The sequence below is a fragment of the Pituophis catenifer genome, unplaced genomic scaffold, assembly GCF_029215685.1.
Source record: "Pituophis catenifer annectens isolate HBS135680 unplaced genomic scaffold, rPitCat1.0.hap2 SCAF_3, whole genome shotgun sequence".
NCBI lineage: Eukaryota > Metazoa > Chordata > Lepidosauria > Squamata > Colubridae > Pituophis > Pituophis catenifer.
This window is the reverse complement of record NW_027256883.1, coordinates 54,154,503-54,177,942: the sequence shown is the minus strand read 5'-3', so window position 1 is coordinate 54,177,942 and position 23,440 is coordinate 54,154,503. Positions and strand designations below refer to the sequence as shown.

The 23,440-nt window shown below is 37.0% G+C and overlaps 1 protein-coding gene across 2 annotated transcripts in view; it reads right to left on the bottom strand.

Moving 5' to 3' along the window:
• GNAL (G protein subunit alpha L) overlaps nucleotides 1–23,440 on the bottom strand; it is a 106,576-nt gene that overhangs the window by 58,820 nt on the left and 24,316 nt on the right. Inside the window, exons 1-4 of one of the 2 annotated variants that reach the window (XM_070942383.1) lie at nucleotides 5,270–5,514; nucleotides 4,918–4,990; nucleotides 4,126–4,180; nucleotides 3,888–4,007 (exon numbers count right to left, since the gene is read on the bottom strand). In XM_070942383.1, the coding sequence (XP_070798484.1) occupies nucleotides 3,888–4,007; nucleotides 4,126–4,180; nucleotides 4,918–4,990; nucleotides 5,270–5,408 (387 nt within the window). In that variant the 5' untranslated portion in view covers nucleotides 5,409–5,514. Of the gene's footprint in view, nucleotides 1–3,887; nucleotides 4,008–4,125; nucleotides 4,181–4,917; nucleotides 4,991–5,269; nucleotides 5,515–23,440 lie in introns of those variants that run through there. The other variant, XM_070942382.1, reaches the window with a different exon arrangement.

The window sequence follows — 23,440 nt, the reverse complement described above, 5'->3', positions numbered from 1 at the left end:
CTTCCATCATACCTCCCAATAGGCTAAGCATTGAGATATGTAAATGAGGTGTTGCATCTTGTATAATTATCACACCTCCCCTGAAACCAAGTCAACCAACAGATAACTCAATGGTTTCATGTAGATATTGAATAAAATAGGGAATCTTAAGGCACTCCATAATAAAGTAACTTTGGTTCAACCTCCCTATCCCATATCACCGCTTGGACCTACCCACTCAGGTAGAAGTGGAACCACCACAATATTATGTCTCCAATTAATGATTCTTGCAAGCAGGTCAGAGGCTATGCTCCCAACAGTATCAAAAGCTTCCAAAAAATCTAAGACTTCAATAATGGCAGTCTCCATCCAAGTCCATCATGACTCATCTACTGTAATCCATAGCTCATACAATTTTCTTTGTTAATTTTTGCAAATCATAACACACTGAATTATTGATAAGATTGATAAGGCACACCAAGTCAAGCAATGTGACTCTGAGCTGTGTATAGCATAAAAACCACTTGCAAAATTAAAGATTTATAGCACAGAAAACACACACAGACACATGCATACAAATATAATTTAAAGTTATAATTACTGTATCAAAACATACTAGAACATCCTTTCAATACATTCAGACATCTTCACTAACAACTCCAAAATAAGAAGCAATGAGCATCAAAGTACAGAATAATAATCTGATAAAGTGAAAATACAGCAGCAGTAAAGAAATGCTAACTCCTCTGCTGATGTCAGAATTCTGCAGTTTACTTCTATAAACTATTGTTTATATTAGAATAGAAATACTTTATATATACATGAATGTTTTCTTAGTAACATAATCTGAATCTATATCCAATATGTTTTGATGATTTAGGAGAGCTTCATTTTCAAATGATTATTCCTACAGCTTAATCCTTACCGTATTTTACTCTAAATTAAATTTAACTGATTTAAATGAGATACAATTTCAATTACGGTTGAAATCTTATCTGTATTTATGTAGTGGCAGACTTATATAAAAAGTTAGTAGGGGAAAAATCCAATTGCATTCAAAGGTTCCGTAAACAAAGATACAGATTTTTCTCTTCTCCCCCTGGACATGCATTCAGACAGCACAATTATATAACCGAAGGAAATATATATATTCCTTCCTGCTATAGAAATTCAAATCTGACTCCCCATAGTTTACACATATTTGTGCCTATACAAATATGTGGTTAAGCACTTTACTTAAAATACATAAAGACTGTACCTATGCACAATACTAATGCTGAATAATGATTAAGGTGCAGTAATGGGGCAGGTTTCAGCCTGCACTTGACTTTGATGTAGCTGGACTGGATTTGAGGTAGTCTACCTTATAAGCCTGTTGTTGTAAGACTAAAATGAAGGGACTCCATCGTGAAAGATGTTTGGTCCTTAAGGAGAGCCAGGATATTAATGTAATATCACCACCTCCACCTACACTACTGAAGATCTAAAATGAAGGGAACGATTCAAAATGGAAGTTTATTGTATCAAAGATACCACTGCTTTAAACCTAAGCTGAGGATGTTGTTCAACAGAATGGATATATTTATCCCATTTAAATTACAACTGTCTACATTCTAGGTTAGCATCACACAACAGTTATTCTCCATTAGAAGCAGTTAAGATATTCTGGAATTCCTTCCCAAAAATATTAGCCCATGTTTATATGCAATATATATTGGCTAAGAACGTAAGAGTGTTAGTTGAGTCAAGGGGCTTACAATACCCCCTCTTTTATTCAGGGCATCCACAGTATGGGTCAAAAAAGTCAAGATGGCAGATATAACTGTGCAATCAAGCTCTATCTCTTTTCATATGTAAGCAATGAGTATAACACACAAGAAAAAATGGTGGGGCTTTAATGATGCAGTCACATCTTGACTTTTTTGAACCACCACCTGCGGATGCCTCTGCTTTTAATATGCTCACTATATTATGCTTGAATGTTTTTAGAAATGCTTTGCCATGTTACTCTTTGACAAGGACTCCTATGTTTCTTTAATCCAAAAGAGGTCTACTAAATCTGCATACTTGATTTTTCCTAGTTAGAAAACCAACAAGTTCACTTTATAGCAACATTCCTATTATTAGGTCTAAACCAAAACTCTTATTTTCTGATACAGCAGTATTTGAATGCTCAATATATTTGACATAGGGACATTCCCAATCTGCCTCTTTACAAGAATGACATGGTCAAGTCCATATATCATTTACCAACTTTAATAAATAAAAAGGACAGGAGAACAACATTGTTAGACCAAACAAATACAACTAAAAGTCAAATTAGTATCTCTGGCATTTACATTTGTAAGAGAGTTGTGCATACCACCAAAGACAATTCTATATTACTGGTACCAAAAAAAAACCCCACACTGAATTCAGTGGTAGCTTTTCCCAAGTTGGTACAACACTGAAGCTTTAAAAGTTATGTAGTTAAATATTAGCTATCTTAGAACAAAAGTTTATATGCTTAATAAATTATTTCAAGTAAAAAGCTATATGAGGACAGTTTTCTGAATAGTTGCATTTAATGCAAATATATAACATATAAACTGTATTTATTTAAAAATAGACTATCTCTACCATATCCCAAACCTAAACCAGAGATAGTCCTCTACCAAATGTGTCTCTTACTGAAGTTGTACAAACATATTGTGATTCTTAATAAAACTAGTAATAAACCCCATACTATCCCAAAAGAAAAACAGGAGAAATAGACTAAAATAATTCAGGATTCTTAGTTAGTGACAACATAATGACATAGTTACTTATATAGAAGAAAAGAAACACATAAAAATCTCCATTATTACAGATGAATCCTCATAATTCATTTTGATCAATACTAGTAGTAGTCCTGAATGTATTTTTTTTCAGATTATATTTAGAACATAATGAGTGCAACAAAGAAAAGAACATTTTACTGCTATTTGCCAACTGTGAACACAATCAAACAATCTTAAATTTCTGTCAATCATTCAATAATTTTATTGGCTGCAGGACATCAATGAAGAAATAGGAAGTAGCTGTTCCTTTCTATTCCATTTCATTATGCAAAATGATAAGGAAACGATCATGTATATGGTATTACAGAACACAAAAGAAAGGGGAACAGGGCATAGGAACCAGCAAATCTTCAGTCTTATGCCCTGTTTCTCCTTCTAATGCCTTTTCCTATACTCTTCAAAAAAACACAATCTTTGAAAATATATTCTCTAAGAGTCTATGATCGTCCTCTGATTTCTGAGAGTAAAATCTGGTATACCCTGAATTTTATATGGTGTTCTTTTTATCATCAATTCCTCTTGCTCTATGCATTATCTATAATTATTAGCAGGTCTCCCCAATGGAGACTGATAGACGTAGGTGACTGAAAGAAAGGAGTGAGCTGAAAATTTTTAACCTTAACTTTTGTGTATATCAGAGAAATATATGCAAGTAACCTCTGCTCTAAATAAATTATTATAAGCTGTACAATGGTTTATAGAATGGCTAGCACAAATTAAATCAAAATATTGGATCAAAGTTTTCATAAGGATGAAAATGGAGTTTCTACAAGCAGTATAATCTTTCTGATAATAAAGCATCACTGATTTTCACCAACATTCTACACAAAGTTAAAACCAGTCTCAAATTTTACAAACCACAAAACTGAAAACTGATACAGTTTTGCATACCTGTTATTTACATTATACTCTTTTAAAATATTTTAGGAAAGTAAAATGCAGCATTATATCAGAATAGATTCTTTTTCCTTATTGCAATACTAATTAATTTAATTATAATTTTATCACAAGTCCAGGCCTCATAAATGGAAAATAAGGCACTCCTATTCTTTTTGAGAATTGAAAAGGAGAAAGAAAAAGAAATGTTACCTGGGTGTAGTCAAAGTCAGAAAGTGGAGCTATGCTTTTGATGTAATCCGCTCGAAATTGGTTTTCTTGGTTAGCTAATGGAACAGGAGGTATTAAAGTGCTCATTGCTGAAACTATAGTCTAGGAAAAAAATAACAGGACATATTAAATACTGATAGAAGTTAATTTAGCTTTATCTGGCAATTTGTTTCATCCAATTGCTAAATGTATATATATAAAAATAATAATAAAATCTTACCACAATTGCATCTTTTACATTTTTCCGAATATCCAGAATTTTTTGTTTCTTTTCTCTGTGTACAACAGCAAAAATCAATTGGTTACTCCAGTTATTTCAGAAATATTCAAGTAATAATTTGCCATGCCAAAAACTATTTTTCCCAATCACTATACTCATATCTTGATATTGTATTGACTTGTATTTGGCATACAAATTAGCTAAAATAAATGATTAATGTCACATGAAATATTGCAAGTCAAATAATTAAATATGAAAGAATTTTTGTAGGACAGAAATACTTCATCTTGTTCTATGACTTCAGTTCTAGAAGTTCAATCATATCTAAATTATTATTAAATTCTAAAAAAAAATCTGAGATAAATATTACTGACAATAAACCATGTTTATTTTAAGATGAAAATTATTACATTTTTTTCTGTAATAGTTATTTCAAACGAATGGATCATATATCTTTAATCATGCATACAGTCAATATTTAGTATTTGTTGTAAGTAGTCGCCATGTTATTGCTATATAAGGGCCTATTAAGCACTGCAGTAACAACAGTGTAAAATACGGTAGAAAGACCAGATTTTGTGTGTGTGTGTTGGGGGGGGGGGGCAGAATACAAATTCATGATTCTTGGAATATATATGCGTCATTGTAAAGTCCATGCTTATCATGTAATGGAAACACTGACAAAATGTGTACAAATATCAGTTCTTCTCTTTGGGCTAATGAGTTCCAAATGGCCTATTTGGACTCTTTTTAAATTTCCCTCCCCCCCAAATACGTATTAATAATTCTTACTCTGAATTAAATCCATTTACATGCAAGATCCTCATCTGCTTGACAATAGTGCTTTTTCCTGATTCACCAGCCCCTGAAAATGAAGAGAAAAATGCATGATGTAAATACATTCGGGAGAGGAGAAACACAGGTTGAAAGCATCTTTCTCTTCCCAAAATATTGTTACATATACTTTAGTCAATCTCTCCATTTTAAACCCCTCTGGTTAATAAAACAAGACTGCATTATTTCCATCTCATTTTCTCTTACACATAAACAGCAGTTTGTCTATAATATCTGTCTCCCCGGAAAAACTAACTGCACTAATGCACCCTCTCCTCCCCCCCCACCCCACAGAAACCATTCTTCTTACCCAGCAGAAGCAAACGGTGTGTGGCTTTATAAGCCAGTCGCTCTTTCTGCAACTGCTTCTCTATTTTTTTGTTGGCTTCTCGCTGCGCTTTCTCATCAATACGCTGATCTTCTGTTTTGCTGTTGCCCAAACACCCCATCGCTCTCCCTCACGGTGGAAGTCAGGCTGCACTACTGATATATAATTCTATTCAAACAAATATTTTTTATCAGAAGATATTTATATCCCTGTGATGGTATCTCTCCTTTTTCTTCCTACCAGTTGTTCAAATAAAATGGTTTCTGGCCGTTTTCTGATCACAGTTGGTTTCTTTTTCCTCCCCCAAAGAGATATAAAGAACTTCCGGAAGAGGTAAGTGTTTTTTAACAGAACGAAAATCTGTACAAAATGCCTAACACACAGTGAAAAGAGAGAAGGCTCCTCCTGGAAATCAGCCTAATGCTGTCTTCCTCTCACCAGCATGCGCGTGCACACACACACACAAACACGCACACACATAAAGACGCGGACACGCGCATACACACACACACACACACACACACACACACTTACGATCCCTATATTTCTCTGTAAAGGTCTATTTTTGTCTTTCTAACTCAGCACTGCCTCTTTCTGTGAGACCAGGAAATAGTGGAAATACAATACTGCAAAATGAAGACAGAAAGGAAAGGAGGAGGGAAGAGAGCTGGGTTGCATGATCTGATCTAACTCCTGATGATTTTTGGTTGGCTTTACAACAAATCCTTAAAAGGGATAGTGGGAATTAGAAAAACAACTGAGGGTAGCTGAATTACTGTTTTAAAAATCCATACCGAATCATGCATAGCGTGGTTATTTTAAAAATGTGCTTCTGCTGGCATGTGGTTCTAGTTAGATTCATCCTCTCTAAATATTAAAGTCCATCGTGCAAAAGATGAACCTAACTATAACCACAGATTATAGATTTACAATCTTTAGATGTTGGCCTTTGTAGAAACAGCGACATTTTTACAGTTGCTTCCTGTGTCTTCTCGTGTTTCAGGAGATGATATATGGTGTTAAAAGCTGGTATGTGACTGCATAAAATTTCTAAACACCCAAGTCAAACAGATTACTGATAAATGTTAATGTGCTGCAGTGGATGTAAATTTTCAGATAAAAAACGTAAAATAATTTCATTTTTAAGATCATTACTAGTAATGTCAGAATGAAAACTGTAATTGTTTCTTTACCATTTGGAGGGAGGAAGGGAAGGAATGAGAATACAGGTGTTGATTGTGATATTACTAAATAGTAAGATCTTCCAGAATATGACAACAAATGCACATAAAGACAAAGATATACTGTAGATGTTAACTGCTCTTTACAACCTTAGGTTATATTATAAATATAACCTATAACAAAAGTGACTTTATGGACTCCATAATAACCACTATTATTATAATTTGTATTAATAAATTACGAACTCTTCTCACTCATAAGGAGTCTAAGACTGGCAACTTGCTGGATCAGGCTCCTCAGTCTCTGAATCTCAGAAGATTTGCCACTTTTAGGAACTGGTTGTCAATGCACCAATGGAAATTGACTTGGCAGATCAGGAGTAGCAGGAAGGGTCAAGTGAAGAGGGTGCCAAGTAGAAGATGCATTGGCAACTTTGGAGAATCATACAAAGGCAAGCTACTTGGCTCCTCAAGAAGCAAAGATGCAATATCCATAACTGAGTAACACTTGAATCTGGCCTATTCAAGAACATCTGCCAGTAATTGCCTCTCCATTGAAAATGATACAACCTTGGATTCTTGAGTACATGTTCACAGAAATCATACACTCATATGGCTGGAAGGGACCTTGGAGATCTTCTAGTCCAAGATGCTGCTCAAGGCAGGAGTCTTATACCAAATAGTTGTTCAGTCTATTTTTTGAAAACCTCCAGTGATGGAGCACTCTCAATCCCAGGAGAAAAGCTATTTCACTGATTAATTGCGCTCACTGTCAGAAAATTTCTCCTTACTTCTAGGTTGGATCTCTCTTTGACAAGCTTCCACCTGTTACCTTTTGTCCTGACGTCTCATGCCCTAGATAATAAGTCAATCCCCTTTTCTTTGCAACAGCCTCTCAAAAACTGGAAGACATCGGGTCTCTCCTGATCCTTCTTTCCGATAGGCTAGACTTATTTAGGTTCCTCAACCATTCATCATATGATTTAGCTCCCAGGCTCCTTATCGTTTTTTTTTTCTTTTTTGTTCTTCTCTGCACACTTTCCGGATCTCAAAATATTTTTTGTATCATGATGACTAGAACTGGATGCAGTTTTCCAAGTGTGGTTTCACCAGGGCAATATAAAGTGGTGCTATCACTTCTAGTTGTCTTGATGCTATCCTTCTGTTGATGCAATTTAGGACTGCATTGGCTTTTTTGGCAGCTGCAGCACACAGCTGGCCCATATTTAAATGGTGGTCCACTAGGATACCTAGATCCCTGTCACAGTTATTTCTGATGAGCCAAATATCATCCATTCTACACCTATGTCAGGGTTCCTATGCATTTGGTTTTTCTTGCTTAAGTGAAGGACTATTTTTATTTTATTTTTCTCACTACAGGATTTGCATCTTATTAGATAGAGCCCAAAGCTTGTCTGTCAAGATCATTCTAGATCTTGAGCCTTTCTTTCAAAGTATTAGCTATCTCCCCCCCACCCCCCAGCTTGGTGTTGACTGCAAATTTGATGAGTTCCCCTTCTATTCTCTTGTCTAGATCATTTATGAAGATGTTGAAGATTACTGGGACCAAGACAGAACCTTGAGGAAATTATAGGCCAATCAGCTTGATTGATCTGGGAAAATCATGGGGAAAATAAGCATTTGTGAGCACCTGGGAGCATGGGAAACAAACAAGGTGATTAATAAACACCACCATGCGTTTGTTATAAACAGGTCATGCCAGACAAACATTACTGCCTTTTTTGATAAAGTAACTAAATTAGTGAACCAGCGAATTGCTGTGGACATAATACACTTAGACTCCAGCAAGACATTTGACAAAGTTGACTGCAACCTCCTTCTTGATAAGACAGAGCAATATGAGATAGTCAGTAGTACCACTTGAAGGATTCTCAATTGGCTGACCAACCACATTCAGTGGGTTGTCTTCAATGGAACTATGTATACACAGAAAGTATGCAATGCTCTGTTCCTTAATTCTCATCCTTTCAACTTCAACAGGCTGATTGACTTCTCTGGTGTTTGATTACTGGATTTTTGTGGACTATGCCTCTCTGTTGCTGCAGTGCCCATTTCTCTGAATTTATACTCCATTTGCCTCCTATAGCATGCTTCTGGACTGAACGTCTACATTACCTATGTTGTGCCCATTTATCAGACAAGACTTCACTTCCCTATATTTTCTGAAGTACACATGTATGCATTTGCACAGCAGGCTCTCTACCTCCCTTTGTAATTGACTGCAGTATTATTCATCAGTAAACCACTTATAAATTAAGCTAGTATGTTTGCTCAGCCTGAAATTGGACATTATCATTTTTCATGATAATGAAAAATAATTAAAACATTACAGCACAACCAAATAAACTAATATCTAATGAACAAATAAATAAAAAACATCTTGAGGTAAAATAAAGATGAGACCAAACCATTAAATCAAATTCTCCTCAGAAATGTTCCGATTTCAGTAAGACACCGAACATTAGAAATAATGGAGGAAATCATAATTCTAAACGGAGGATTTTCCACAGGACTGAAGCAGCAACTAAAAATATCACCTCCTGGCTTCCAATTTATTACTTCACAAGTATAGGTTTAGATAAAAAGCTTCTGCCAACTTATTGAATGGGTTGATTCAAGTAGAAGAAGGCAATCCTGAAGGTTCTTAAACACCAAGTTATATTGGACTTTATATGACAAAATCAGGACTCTGAATTATGCTTATTAATCTATTGATAACCAATGCAAAGTCTGAGGCACAAGTGGGTGCTCTTTTCTGATAATGCCCATCAGTAACAAGGCTGCTGTATTTACAGGTTCAAAATTTCCAGATGTTTAAAAATCAACCCAATGTAGAGCACATCCTAGGAGTCTAATCAAGAAAAGATGAGGACATGTAATTAATTTTAAATTTATTAAATTAGATAACTAATATACGTAATACAAAATGCATATTAGTTACCTGCATAATATGAATGCATAACTATTCTTTTTTTTATCTATGATTTTGAAGAATCATTTTATGCATCCAGAAGATCTAAACAACTATCAGATTGTTAATATTCCCTTTGTGGGCAAGAGACTTGAACAGGTGGTTGCCAGACAACTCTAAGTCTTCCTCATTGAACCTGATTATCTTGGATATAACTTGATTCAATTCATTTATACATTTGGCATGGAATTTGCTTGATACACTCTCTGGGAGGATCTCTGTTAAGACAGAGCCAGGAAGATACAATGAAAATTATACTATTGATTATTCTGGACTTGTTTCCTTTCAATCAGTCATCACAATGAAAGTGTAATTAGTCTGATAAGGAAATTAAAATAAGTGAACAATCTCCATCTAAGATAAGCAAATTAACAACCAATTGTTTCCTGACCCAGGACAGCTGGGAGAAGTAATTGTTCCCCTTGCCACTGATAATTTTTTTAAAATGTTTTTTCAAAACATTTCTCTTATAGATTCGGCATTCAGAACAGCAAATATGACTTAAGATGGTGTCAAAACTAGATGCGGGAATTAACCCTGATAGGGATTGGGTGAAAGTTAGGTTCAGAAGACAAATTGGAAGATAGGTGGACCAGAGCTCATAACAAAAGAGGAACTGATGTCAAAGGACAAATAAAGAGGCAAAGCAAAAGCAAGACCAAACAAGCTAGCATTCAGGTTGACCTGCTGAGTAAGCAAAGCACTAGATTTACACTCATCACTGTCTAGAACAAAACCAATGGTTAACCTTGGTAAGTGGAGTGTGTCAGAGCTAAAGGTTCCCCCACCCACAGGCAGCTATTATTATGAAGTCCAGTGATTTATGTTTACATCATAAGGCAGATCTATTTTGTCCTGTTAATGAGCGGCACATCTTATTTACTGTCCTCAAGGACCATTTTGGAATTAGCACACAGGAACATCTCATAAATTACAGGGTGGCTAGAATCCACCTGCCTTGGAAAGGATAACATTTCCCTTCCTATTAGCTATTAGACATTCACAGTACATAATAACATATCCATATCGCTTCAATCCTTCTAAAACATAAAGGCGATGGGGGGCGGGGGGCAGGTGTTGGGAGAGGAGAGTTCTGAAGAGTAGGTTTCTCCAATCACAGTCCAGCGTTACCCAAATACATGCATCATATCTATTTTAAAAAGAGGTGGACCTTTGATCACACAGACACAGCATCTTTACTTTTTTGGCCTCCACCTGCCAATGTTTCTAAATGTGAAAATTACAAGGAAATACTTTCATGAATGGTAATGGGAATATTCAATTTTCTTATTTGAGTAACTGCTACTGTATTATTATTATTATTATTATTATTATTATTATTATTATTTAATATTTATTTATTTATTTATTTATTTATTTATTTATTTATTTATTTATTTATTTATTTATTTATTTATTTTTATTTTTATTTTTTCCCTTTTATACTGCCTTTCTCCCGAAAGACACAGGGCGGTGAACAGCCAAGGTTAAAATACATACAGTATGAAAATTAAAATGATTTAAAAAATAATTAAATCAATTTGGCTACCCAATTTTAAAACCCCTTACCCATAAAATTAATCAATTAAAATCTTAAGCCAGCCCGGCTCACTGAAACAAGAAAGTCTTCAGAGCCCGACGGAAAGTACGGAAGTCCGGGATCAGTCGTATCCCTGGGGGTAGTTCGTTCCAGAGGGCGGGTGCCCCCACAGAGAAGGCTCTCCCCCTGGGGGTCACCTGTCGACATTGCTTGACCGACGGCACCCTGAGGAGACCCTCTTTGTGGGAGCGTATTGGACGGTGGGAGGTTATCGGTGGCAGAAGGTGGTCTCATAGATATCCAGGCCCTAAACCATGGAGCGCTTTAAAGGTGAGAACCAAAACCTTGAAGCGCACCCAGAAGACCACCGGAAGCCAATGCAGCTCGCGCAGGAGGTGTTACATGGGAGTGCCATGTCGCCCGCATAATCACCCGCACGGCTGCATTCTGGACCAGTTGGAGCCTCCGGGTCCTCCTCAAGGGGAGCCCCATGTAGAGAGCATTACAGTAGTCCAGGCGGGAAGTAACGAGGGCATGAGTGACCGTGCATAAGGAGTCCTGATCCAGAAAGGGGCGCAACTGGCGTATCAGGCGAACCTGATAAAAAGCCACCCTGGCCACGGCCGTCATATGCTCTTCTAAAGACAGCTGTGCATCCAGGAGGACGCCCAAGTTATGGGCCCTCTCCGTGGGGGCCAATGTCTCACCTCCAATAGCCAGCGATGGCACCAGCTGGCTATATCGGGACGCCGGCAACCACAGCCACTCGGTCTTGGAGGGGTTGAGTCAGAGCCTGTTCCTCCCCATCCAGACCCGCACGGCCTCCAGGCACCAGGACATCACTTCAAAGGCATCATTGGGGTGGTCTGGGGTGGAGATGTACAGTTGAGTGTTGTCAGCGTACAGATGACACTGTACCCCAAAACCACAGATGATCTCACCCAGCGGCTTCACATAAATGTTGAACAGGAGAGGCAAGAGGACCGACCCTTGCGGCACCCCACAAAAAAAGTGCCTTGAGGTCAACCTCTGCCCCCCTGCCAACACGGACTGCAACCGGTCGGAGAGATAGGAGGAGAACCACCGTAACACGGTGCCTCCCACTCCCAACCCCTCCAGCCGGTGCAACATGATACCATGGTCGATGGTATCAAAAGTCGCTGAGAGATCTAATAGGACCAGGACAGAGGAGCACCCCCTGTCCCGAGCCCTCCAGAGATCATCGACCAATGCGACCAATGCCGTTTCCGTGCTGTACCCAGGCCTGAAGCTGGACTGGAATGGATCTAGATAGACAGTTTCATCCAGGTACTGCGGGAGCTGTCGTGCAACCACACTCTCAACAACCTTCGCACAAAGCGAAGGTTGGAGACTGGATGGTAGTTTGCCAAAACAGCCGGGTCCAGAGAGGGCTTCTTGAGGAGGGGCCTCACCACCGCCTCTTTCAAGGCGGGGGGCAGGAAACCCTCACTCAAAGAGAAAAATATGATTTTTCTCAAAGTGCAGAACAGTAGTATCTTATTAAAACATATTTCTGACATGTAGATATGGGTCAGCAGCTTCAGAATACCTTCCAGCAGACATTTTACATACATACACACAACTATCACTCAATGCCTTTTGAATAGGCAACATTACGCAGCACACAAAAGGGTATAGAAACTGTAACCCAAGAAAATGAAAGGCAGAAAAGATTCTTTTTCACTTTTCTTAGTATTGAGGGCTTTTTCTGTGACCTTTTTCTTTGTATTATATGTCCTGAATATTTAAGCTTTAGTTTAATTATTAGTGTTTCCAATAGTATTGAATGTTTTGTTCTTCTTACAATCCAGATGGTTTTCTACTATATTTTTTGCCCCAACTCAAATACATTTTTCCTTCATCCAGCCTTGCAGACAACACCAAACTTAGGGGGAATAGCCAACACTTTATAAAATAGGCTCAAGATCCAGAGACAGCAACCTTATCCAAAGCACGTTGAAACTCAAGATCCAAGTCCATTGTTATAAAATATAAGGTAGCTAGATAGTATCACCGATAACAAAAGCACAAATTTACAAAAACACAAAGAAGGTAGTCCTCGACTTACAACAGTTCATTTAGTGATAATGCAAAGTCACTGAAAAATGTGACTTATGACCGTTTTTCCGAGTTATGACCTTTGCAGCATCTCCATGATCATGTGAGCAAAATTCAGATGCTTGGCAATTGGTTCATATTTATGACCATTGCTGTGTCCCAAGATCATGCGATCACCTTTTGCAACCTACTGACAATGGAGAAGCCAGATTCACTTAACTGGGTTATTAACTTATCAATTGCAGTGATTCACTTAACAACTGTGTCAAGAAATGTCATAAAATGGGACAAAACTCTCTTAACAAATGTTTCACTTAAGAACAAAAATGTTGGGCTCAATTGTGGTCACAAATCGAGGACTACCTGTATTGAAATATAATCCCAGCAAAATTATTTCTATTAGGTCACAAAATGTTAGAATCAACTGAAAAACAAAATATATATTCCAAAAGAATCATCTATACTTTTCAAAATAGATTCCCTATTGGAATGCATCAAAGACATAAGGATAAACAAAACATTCCACCCAGAGTAACTGATTTTCTATAGCTTTTTATAGTTAGAAATGTAAAACCAGATAGCTTTAGAAAGCTACTAAGCCAATGGTCAATATTTCTTTTGACTATGAATTTTCTCCAGTTCATGTATTATGTGAAGAAGTTTCTTTTTCCAATGTTTCATTTTTTTATTTCAACAACCAAAAAATCAGGACACTGTATTAATAAAACAAGTATGTATACTGTATTCATAAGAAAAGACACAAATAGTTGCACAGAATGGATCTGAAAAAGAAAAGCAAATGAGAGGTTTAACTCTACTATTAAAAAGTTTAGGGAATTTATTTAACTAAAAATATAGAATAGAAAAAAATAATGGCAGATATTTCAAAAGGGAAATAACTAAAACTATCCACAAAACAGTAGCAGTAAAAATGACTATTTTTACCAATATTAACTTCCTCTTTCAAAGATTCAAGTAAGAATAGAAAACAAGGTATTAACTGAGCAGTAGAGACAAATATCTAGTTTTATAAAGGTAAAGGTTCCCCTCGCACATACAGTACGTGCTAGTCATTCCCGACTCTAGGGGGCAGTGCTCATCTCCGTTTCAAAGCCGAAGAGCCAGTCCTGTCCGAAGACGTCTCTGTGGTCATGTGGCCGGCATGACTAAACGTCAAAGGCGCACGGAACACTGTTACCTTCCCATCAAAGGTGGTCCCTATTTTTCTAATTGCATTTTTTACGTCCTTTCGAACTGCTAGGTTGGCAGAAGCTGGGACAAGTAACGGGAGCTCACCCCGTTACGCGGCACTAGGGATTCGAACCGCTGAACTGCCGACCTTTCGATCGACAAGCTCAGCATCTTAGCCACTGAGTCCCTTTATATTATCAAATAAAAAGTAGAGGATTAAGCTTAAGATTTCACAAGACGTGCAAGAACAAAGTAGACTGGCAATACCAAATTTCAAAGTGTATTATCAAGCCAGATATCTAACTTGAATTACTGACTAGATTATACCACTTCAATGGCTAGTTTATTTCTATTGAAGGAGGAGGAAGACTTGCAGATGGTTTGCATAAATAACTTTGGTTTAATAAAAAAACCTGCTATATGCACAACCTATAACAGATGAGTTTTATAACTTTTAATCATTTTATTCTGTTAGATGATAGCTTATCCACACCTCCATTTCCCCTTTCCTCTGCCATTTCAATTTTGTTTTAGAATTTAAGTCCACTGCTTCAACATGCCATACCTGATCCATGCACAGACAACATACCTAACACATGTTATATACAAATACTGGACATTAAGAAAATAAGATCATTATGCTAAATTGAATATTTGACTTTTCTCATTTATAATAACCAATCTGAACATACTGTAATATAAAGGGGAGAAAAATCTATGCAGCCTTGTGATAATCCTATTACTACATAGATATAGCTCACCAAATACCAGGGAAGCATGAACTAAGGTCCCAAGATAGAAAGAAACCATCAGATTAACCACTAGACCACCTCAAAAATGTATTCTCAAATGTCAACATTTTATATGGCCAAGGAGAAAACTTTTTAATTTGTAAAAAAAAAAGTAATCAGAATAACTGTACTGTACATATATATGCACAGGTGTACTATATTTAATATACTTAAATATAACTTTATCCTAGGTTACTTAAGTATTCTTCCAATTGGGTTTTTTTTTTTTTTGGAATATGGAAATCAAATCTACAATAAATTCTTTTAAACTAAGATAATGATCCATTTATCATTATTATTGTTTTCTGGGTCCCAAACCTCCTCTTCTGATATTTCCCATTCCTTTTATAATATTTTGTTTCAAATGCCCAAAAGCAAACATATATATAGCATTGTTCTCATTATAAGAAAACTATGATAATATAAATGCTTTAAAACTTCTCCAATGCATATTCTTCTTTCTGGAATACATTGCTAAACTTGTACATAAAATGTTCATCTTTAAAAGCAATGCAACTATTTTATATTCTAATCTCTAGCATTCAAAACAAAAAAGGTTATCATCCTTCTACAGAGTAGCTAATTTCAAAGCATTATTTTGTTTTTAAACTAGTACCTACAATTTTTTTACATTTTTAATTTTTAAAAGACATGTGTGATAATAGTGTTCAAGTGATTCATTATCTATATGCATTTTCATTATGCTCCAATGATTCCCTACCACTGCTTCATGTGTATTTCTATATCCTAGGCCCTAGGAATATGCAATGAAAAAAGTAAACACATTAGAAATAGCTTAAATACAATATGTTTATTTTCCCATTTGAATACCAAACAATACAGTTATATAAAGGAATATATTACACTGTATCGCAGCTGTTTGTGAACTATGTAAATATGAAAACATTCTATACTTCCATACAGCATTGTGTATGCATTATGACAAATTACAGCATTTTAACTTTTTAACTATTTTTTTTAATCCAGCAGAATTTTTAAAACGTATTTAGCTAGCTTTATTCTTTAATTCACACTGCTTGAGATAGAGGTCCCTGTTTACAGGCTTTTGTTTAAAAAGCAAGGAAGTAGGAACAATTATTAACTTTGCTCCCAATTCATTTCCATTCTCCATGTTCTCACGGAAGAATGATTAGTCACCACTTCCTCATTTTGTACAAGTTTTAGCCACTTTAGAGGCATATCTGCTATTTATTATGTTTAATTCAGGAATTGCTAGATAAGCTCTCCTATCATATGTGCAATTGGAGATCAGCATTATCCGTGTGGCACACCAGTAATGTAAGGAAACAGGGCACCAACATCCTCCATCCAATACGTCTTCCACCATAGAAAAGAACAATTTTGTGTGGAATCCCTCCTGGGCAGATGATTGTTATGGTACAGGTAGTCCTCAATTTACAATCACAATTGGCCCCCAAATTTCCACTGCTAAGCAAGACAGTTGTTAAGTGAGTTGTGCCCAAATTTATGACACTTTTTGCCACAGTTGTTAAGCAAATCACTGCAGTTGTTAAGTGAATCTGGCTTTGCCTCATGGATTTTTCTTGCTGGAAGCCAACTGAAAAGATTACAAATAGTGATCACATGATCCCAGAACACTGCAACTGTCATAAATACAGTTGAGTTGCTAAGCACCCAAATTCTGATCATGAACCATGGGGTTGCTGCAACGGTCATAAGGGTGAAAACCAATCACAAATTACTTCTTTCAGTGCCATTGCAACTTTGAATAGTCACTAAAATAATGTTTGTTAAGTTGAGGCTAACTGTAAGCCTGCACACAGCACTTTCTGTCTAAGAGTCTCTCAAATGAAAGCAATGAGCAAATCTAATTGACAAAATCTTGGGAGAATTTTGGCAGGCCAATTACCTACAGAGATGTTGAGCACACAAGCATCTGTTGCAGAGGTGGGTTTCAGCAGGTTCTCACCAGTTCTGGAGAACCGGTAGCGGAAATTTTGAGTAGTTCGGAGAACCGGTAGTAAAAATTCTGACTGGCCCCACCCCATCTATTCTCTGTCTCCCAAGTCCCAGCTGATCAGGAGGAAATGGGGATTTTGCAGTAACCTTCCCCTGCCACGCCCACCAAGTCACACCCACAGAACCGGTAGTAAAAATTTTTGAAACCCACCACTGATCTGTAGGGAATATTATAATTTGGACTCCTGCACAGAGCAAGTAGTTGGCCACACGAACTTTTTAACTGTACAGGGAATAAAGAGAAGGGATAGAAAGAAAGAGAACAAACTCCAATTCATAAAATAAATCCTATCTTAGGTAATTGAATTATTTGATTTCCAGATTGTACTACATGATTATGTTTCTGGTACATTTGCAAATGTTAAATTAAAAATAATTTTCCATCATGTCACAATGGAACTAAATGAAATTTATACATAAATAATATTCCTGATATATTTTACCCATTAAAATCAAAACATCTTTTTGGATTAAATAAAACTTGAATTAAAAAATAATCACTAACAACGGTAATTTTTCATAATGATATAAAAGTCTTTGCAAAACATTAGTCCTCTATTTTAACAGTAGTCAAAATGGAAAAATTGATTTTGAGAGAAAGATCATTTTGCCTCTGTTAGAGAAGTCTTCAACAAAGGATAAATGCAAACTAGATAATATGAATACAGTAAAAAAAAATACTGCCTTAATTTGTTTTTAAAAACCTCCTAACAAAACAGTTTCCTGATTCTCTAGCTATAGTAAATGGAAAGGAATTGAATTGCAAGATTTTAACAACTACCTCCAATTCTGAAGAAACTATTTAAACTTCCTGTATAAGTTCCAAAAAACATGATAAAGTGACTTCATTTAATATGAAAGTATGCTTTACTCCTGACTTGCAAATGATCTGATTCCAGAATCAAACCCTGGAAGTATACAGGTCTAAGGTTAACAGATATAACCTGTTATATCTGACCCATTCCAACAATAGAATCTAGTTGGCATTTCTGTTACAGGAAAAGAGGGGGTTTTGGCACTAGCATCAACAATTACTGGAAAGATGCCAGCAAAACAAAGTAGTTTTTTTTCAATTAAAATGATCTAATAGACCCGTGATGATGGAAGCACAACAAACAAATTGTCTGAGGACTTTCTCTCTGAGTCAACATGCTCAGCAAACTGTAAGTAGTGAAAGCATGGGTGGGGTTTTTATTTTTTATTTTTGGCTTTTAGTACCAGGACTTCACTCTTCTTATAACGCAACTCAGCATTACACATACAACTCTTCGTCCCTCCCAGATGTTATTTTATTAAAATGTGCTGCTTTTCTTTCTCAAATTGAAAGATTTTTGAGGCAGATTAAGAAATGGATGCACAATCACCTCTTTATGAAATGTTTAGCAACTTTCCCACTAACTGGTATTGCAAAGTTTGGTGGCAGGAAAAACAACTACTAATCCAGTGATTAGTAAACTTGCACCTTATAAATGTTCCTTGTATACCACTGCTGTTAACAGTAATGCAATAAATAAAATTTTTAAAAACTATATAATTATTTGTTCATCTTGTGATTCCAGCATGAGGTACAAATATAAAAGAATGCAATAACAACAACTTTAAATAATTAAGAGCTATATGGTGCTGCAGGTGCAAAAACATTTCCCCCTTGCTTCTCAGAAGCACCCTGCTAATCTCTGTGGGTTTTATTTTTAAAAAAGTATTCTAAAATGAACTTTTCAAAGTAAAGTCCATGTCTCAAACATCCTTTCTATTCTTGGGATTGTCTTGGGTCCCCAGATGGATCAACAGACATTAAGATAATGCAAAATAATTGCTGACAATATTTTGCTTTGAACTGTTCCCAAATGCTTGACAAAGAGGATGTCTCAATCAACAATAACGATAAATGGATACCTGGAGTTGATTATTGCTGCCAATTTTGAGGGTTTGGACCACAGATAAAATCTACTTACCTTCCTTACCAGTTTGGAAGAGCATGCACCGTGCACACACACACCTTCTGCGCATGCGCAGAAGGTAAAAAAAATACTTCCTGGTTAAAACCAGGAAGTAATGACACCCGGGCGGCGATTACTACCGGATCGCTGAACCACAGGGAAAAATCACTACCAGATCAGGTGATCCGGTCCAATCCGGGAGCATTTCACCCCTGGTTTGGACAGACTTGAAGAAATGGGAACAGGAAGTAGGGAGACCAAGACTAGGATGAGGAGAGCAAGATGACATGGACAAAGTTAAAGACAGAAGTGGTTAGGAAAAGAGAAATGACAGAGAAAATGAGACAACCATTGGGAAAAAATTAACCTAGAAAAGATGAAGAAATAAGAGAGGAAGTGGACATTGTGTAGTGGAAATATTGTTTGTTACAGCATGTTTGGAAGGATATTGGGATAAATGGAGCGAATTTAGATTCCAATGGTGCTTTATGTTGAAGTAATTAGATAAGCTGCTTGACACTTAGCCTCATTAGGTCTGCTTTTCTGAGAAATGAAAGTCTTGTGACTGACTATATCCATCATAGCTGTCTCAAAATTCCAAATGTGTCCACCTGATTGAAAAATAAGAAGCCCTGTCAGAGCTTTCATAAGCTAGAGAAACAAATATTTAGGTTTAAACTAAACACAGAGAAGATGTAACATCATATGGAACACATAATAGTCTATCTTTACATTACTAGATTTGATTTTCATTGTTTTTCTATTCAATCAAGTATTCAAAATAGCTAACAATAATTAAAATATGCACTGCAAAATGAAAATTAGAAAGCAATTTTAATGAAATTAAAAACTTAATGCCTAGCATCTTGTCGTTCAGATCTAAAGACAGAGTGCAGACCAAACAGAACTCTCAATGAAATGTACTTCACATCCTGTGATCTGGCCTTCTAGCTCAGAGGACCCCAACCCCCGGGCTATGGCCCACAACCGGGCTGTGGCCTATTCACAACTGGGGGCCTGTGCACATGCGCATGCATGCAGGTAAATTTGCATCCAATGCTTGCACAAATTGAGCTGCATGTGCGTGTGTGTGCTGGCCTGCCACTTGCGCAGCCTGGTTCCTCTCTTCCTCTCTGCCGGACTGCCAGGCTGCAAAAGTTGGGAACTGCTGTTCTAGCTGGAGGCTAGAAGCAATTCAAGCAATTAAATAATAAAACTGGCAAAATCAAAGGCTTGATAGGGTGTTAGCCCTTTGGAGTAGTCCAGTCAAGAAGCACAACTATCCTTATTGCAAGGCTACATTAACAGAATCTTCATGTTCAAATTTTCCCTCTCCTCTCCTTTTACTGGAGGAGGGGGGAAATTACAGAGGGTCCCTTTTGAAATGCTTTCCACATGCTCCTTTCATTGTGTGGACCACGATGATTGTCCAGTCTGTGGCTCTTCCTCCTGACTCTGATTCCCAAATACACAGAGTCCACATTCACAAGAAGTTGGATCTGTCACTGAAAACCAAGGTTCAAGAGAAGGATGAAGTATCCAAAGACATTTTCATATTTTAAAAAATGGTGCAAGGACAGAAGATTGCCCCATCACATAAAATTGTTCCAGCACTGTACAGCAATCAGGCATTTCCTTGAATAAATGAAATGCCCAACCTGCATCCAACTGAATATTTGGTGAAATCGGAGTCAATTGAACCAAGGTCCACTGTTTGGTTTGAGCATATCTATTACCTTGCCCACTGTTGTCTCAGTTTGCGCTTTCTTTACCCAGCTCCCTAACTTGTCACGGTAATCTTCCTTATGTGAGGACGATTCCTCAATCAGAGCATGACAGCTTAAGGGTGACCACAGAAAAAGCTTATCCTACATGCTTATCCTGCCCTTGGCTTTTACAATGTGATGTGCAGCTGGGTTAGGTGGTTTCTCCTCTCCTCTTTAACACCTGTATGTGGCCAGGGTGTGCTTACAGCCACACAGGCCCTAATCACCTTCAGATTGGACTACTGCAATGTGTTCTACATTGGGCTGCCCTTGAAGAGTATCTGGAAACTTCAGCTGGTACAGAATGCAGCAGCGCAGTCAATTATGTACACTCCCAGAACAATACATGTTATACATTTGCTCTGCAAGTTGCATTGGTTGCCAGTTTGCTTATGGGAATAAATCAAGGAGCTGCTTTTAACTTTTAAAGCTTTTCAGAGGATGAGACTGGGCTATCTGAAGGACTGCTCCCTAGTTACATTAGTCCATCCCATTAGATCTGGCAGAGAAAACATGCTGCAGATACCATTAGCTTGGAAGCTACATTTGGTGGATTCCAGAAGACGTGACTTCTCTGCTGTGGCTCTCACCTTTTAGAATATTCTCTCTCCACTCCCCCAAAGATTAGATTAGCTCCATCCTTTGTGATACCTCAGAAGTTCCTCAACACCTGGATCTATCATCACGGACATGCTTCAATGTCTTTATTGGTGGTCATTTTTATCCTCTCTTTGTCTAGAGTTTGTATTATTTGTTTTTATAATATTCATCTTTTAAATATGGATTTTTATATCTTTATATTTTTAGTGTTTATATTTTTCATTTTATTTATCGTATACCACTCGGAGTCACTTTTTGTAAGATGGGCGGCTGTATAAACTTGATTAATGAACAGTATGAGAGAGAATTTTGTAAATTTATTATACGAAGCTTTTTTCTTTTTATATTTTTTTGTCTGCACTTTTGCTTTTCTTTTTATTTCTCTCATTAGTGCTTCTGCACTTTATTAGTTTGTGTTAGTTTTTATGTGTTTTGTAAAACTTTAATAAATTTTTTATTTAAAAAAACGAATAACAACATAAGTAATACTGGTCTCCAAAGATGGGGCATCTTCATTATAACTTTTCCTGCATACTTAGATAGGTTCTTTATAGAATAGGAGTGCTCAGAGAATTAAGCTTTGAGATTAACTTTGATCTTAATAATGTTATCCTAAATCTATTCTCTAATTCTTGAAAGATTTTTCTTTTTCTGTTATATGTCTCTATAGGCTTCCCTGATTACTTTTGCTCTTTATATGAAGCAGTTCTGTGGGAAGACTTCCCTCACAAAATCTTTCTTTGGGATTTAATTAGTGCATGGGAAATGAGAGGCCGCAGATGAGGAGTGTCATATATGATGAAAGACAGATACAGACACTTTTCCGCCTCCTCATGGACTGCACAAATCTCCTTAAAATGTTATTTTTCCTTGGGAACAAGCAAACCCTGAAAAAAGAGCTTTTCCTCAAATGAAGAAAGAAAAAAACCCAGAAAAATATTTAGCTAAGCATTTGTTATCTATATACTACTGCACTAAAGCATTTGTGTCTATTTGATACTTTGTGACTATTGATTGGGTAAAATGATTATCGTAGAGCAACAATTTTTGAATCAACTTGCCCTCAAATAGACTAACTTACTGAATGAATCCCAAATGCAAGACCCATAATTTCTGTAGAATTGAAATTTGGCAAAGTTGTGGCCAATTCAGCACCATGCCTTCTGGGGTAGGCTTTCCAGAAATCTATAGATTGTGTGGTGCAAGGAAAGAGGGGAGATATTCCCATCCTCTTTCCTGCCTCCTTCTGGCCCCTCTGCCCAATTGGCTGGCAGCAAAGCCTGATGGGCGAGCAGCCATTGGCAGCTTTGGAACAGAGGCCAAAATCTGAAATCTTTTAATGGTGGTGGCCGGCGTGGGAAGAACAAGGGAGTGACTCAGATGCCTTCTGGCAAGGTAGGGCTGGGCTGGGGCCACTAGCAGTCAACAGATGCTTTTCTTCTATGGCCTTTTTCTTCTATGGAGGGATGGGATCCTTGGGACATCCTGGAATGGGGATTTCCTCGTGGTCTGTTGCTCTCTTATTGCCCCTCTCCAGTCAACTGCAATAATACACGAGCACACAATAGATACAAACTTAGGTAAATCACTCCAAACTCGATTGCAGAAAATACGACTTCAGCAACAGAGTGGTCAATGCCTGGAATGCACTACCTGACTCTGTGGTTTCATCCTCAACCCCCATAACTTTAACCTTAGACTGTCTACTGTTGACCTCACTCCATTCCTAAGAAGTGCATAAGCGTACCTACGTGCCTACCGTCCCTGTCCTACTGTCCCCATTTATTTGTACCCATTTCCTGTATTCATAATCATGTTTATATTATAATCATGCTTATATCTGTTATCTTATACACGCTTGACAAAAATAAATAAAAAAAATAAAAATTAAAAAGTGGCAGGCAGTTTTGCAGTTCAGGAAGAGGTCACAGCTTCATTGGGGTCTTCCAAGAGTTGTAAGGAGAGAGGAAATGGTACAAGCCTATATTATTGTGGAAAGAAAACTGAACCTATAGTTTGTCTAGTGATTAGTTAAAGCTAGAGTAACATACAGAAAGGCAGACTCATAGGTT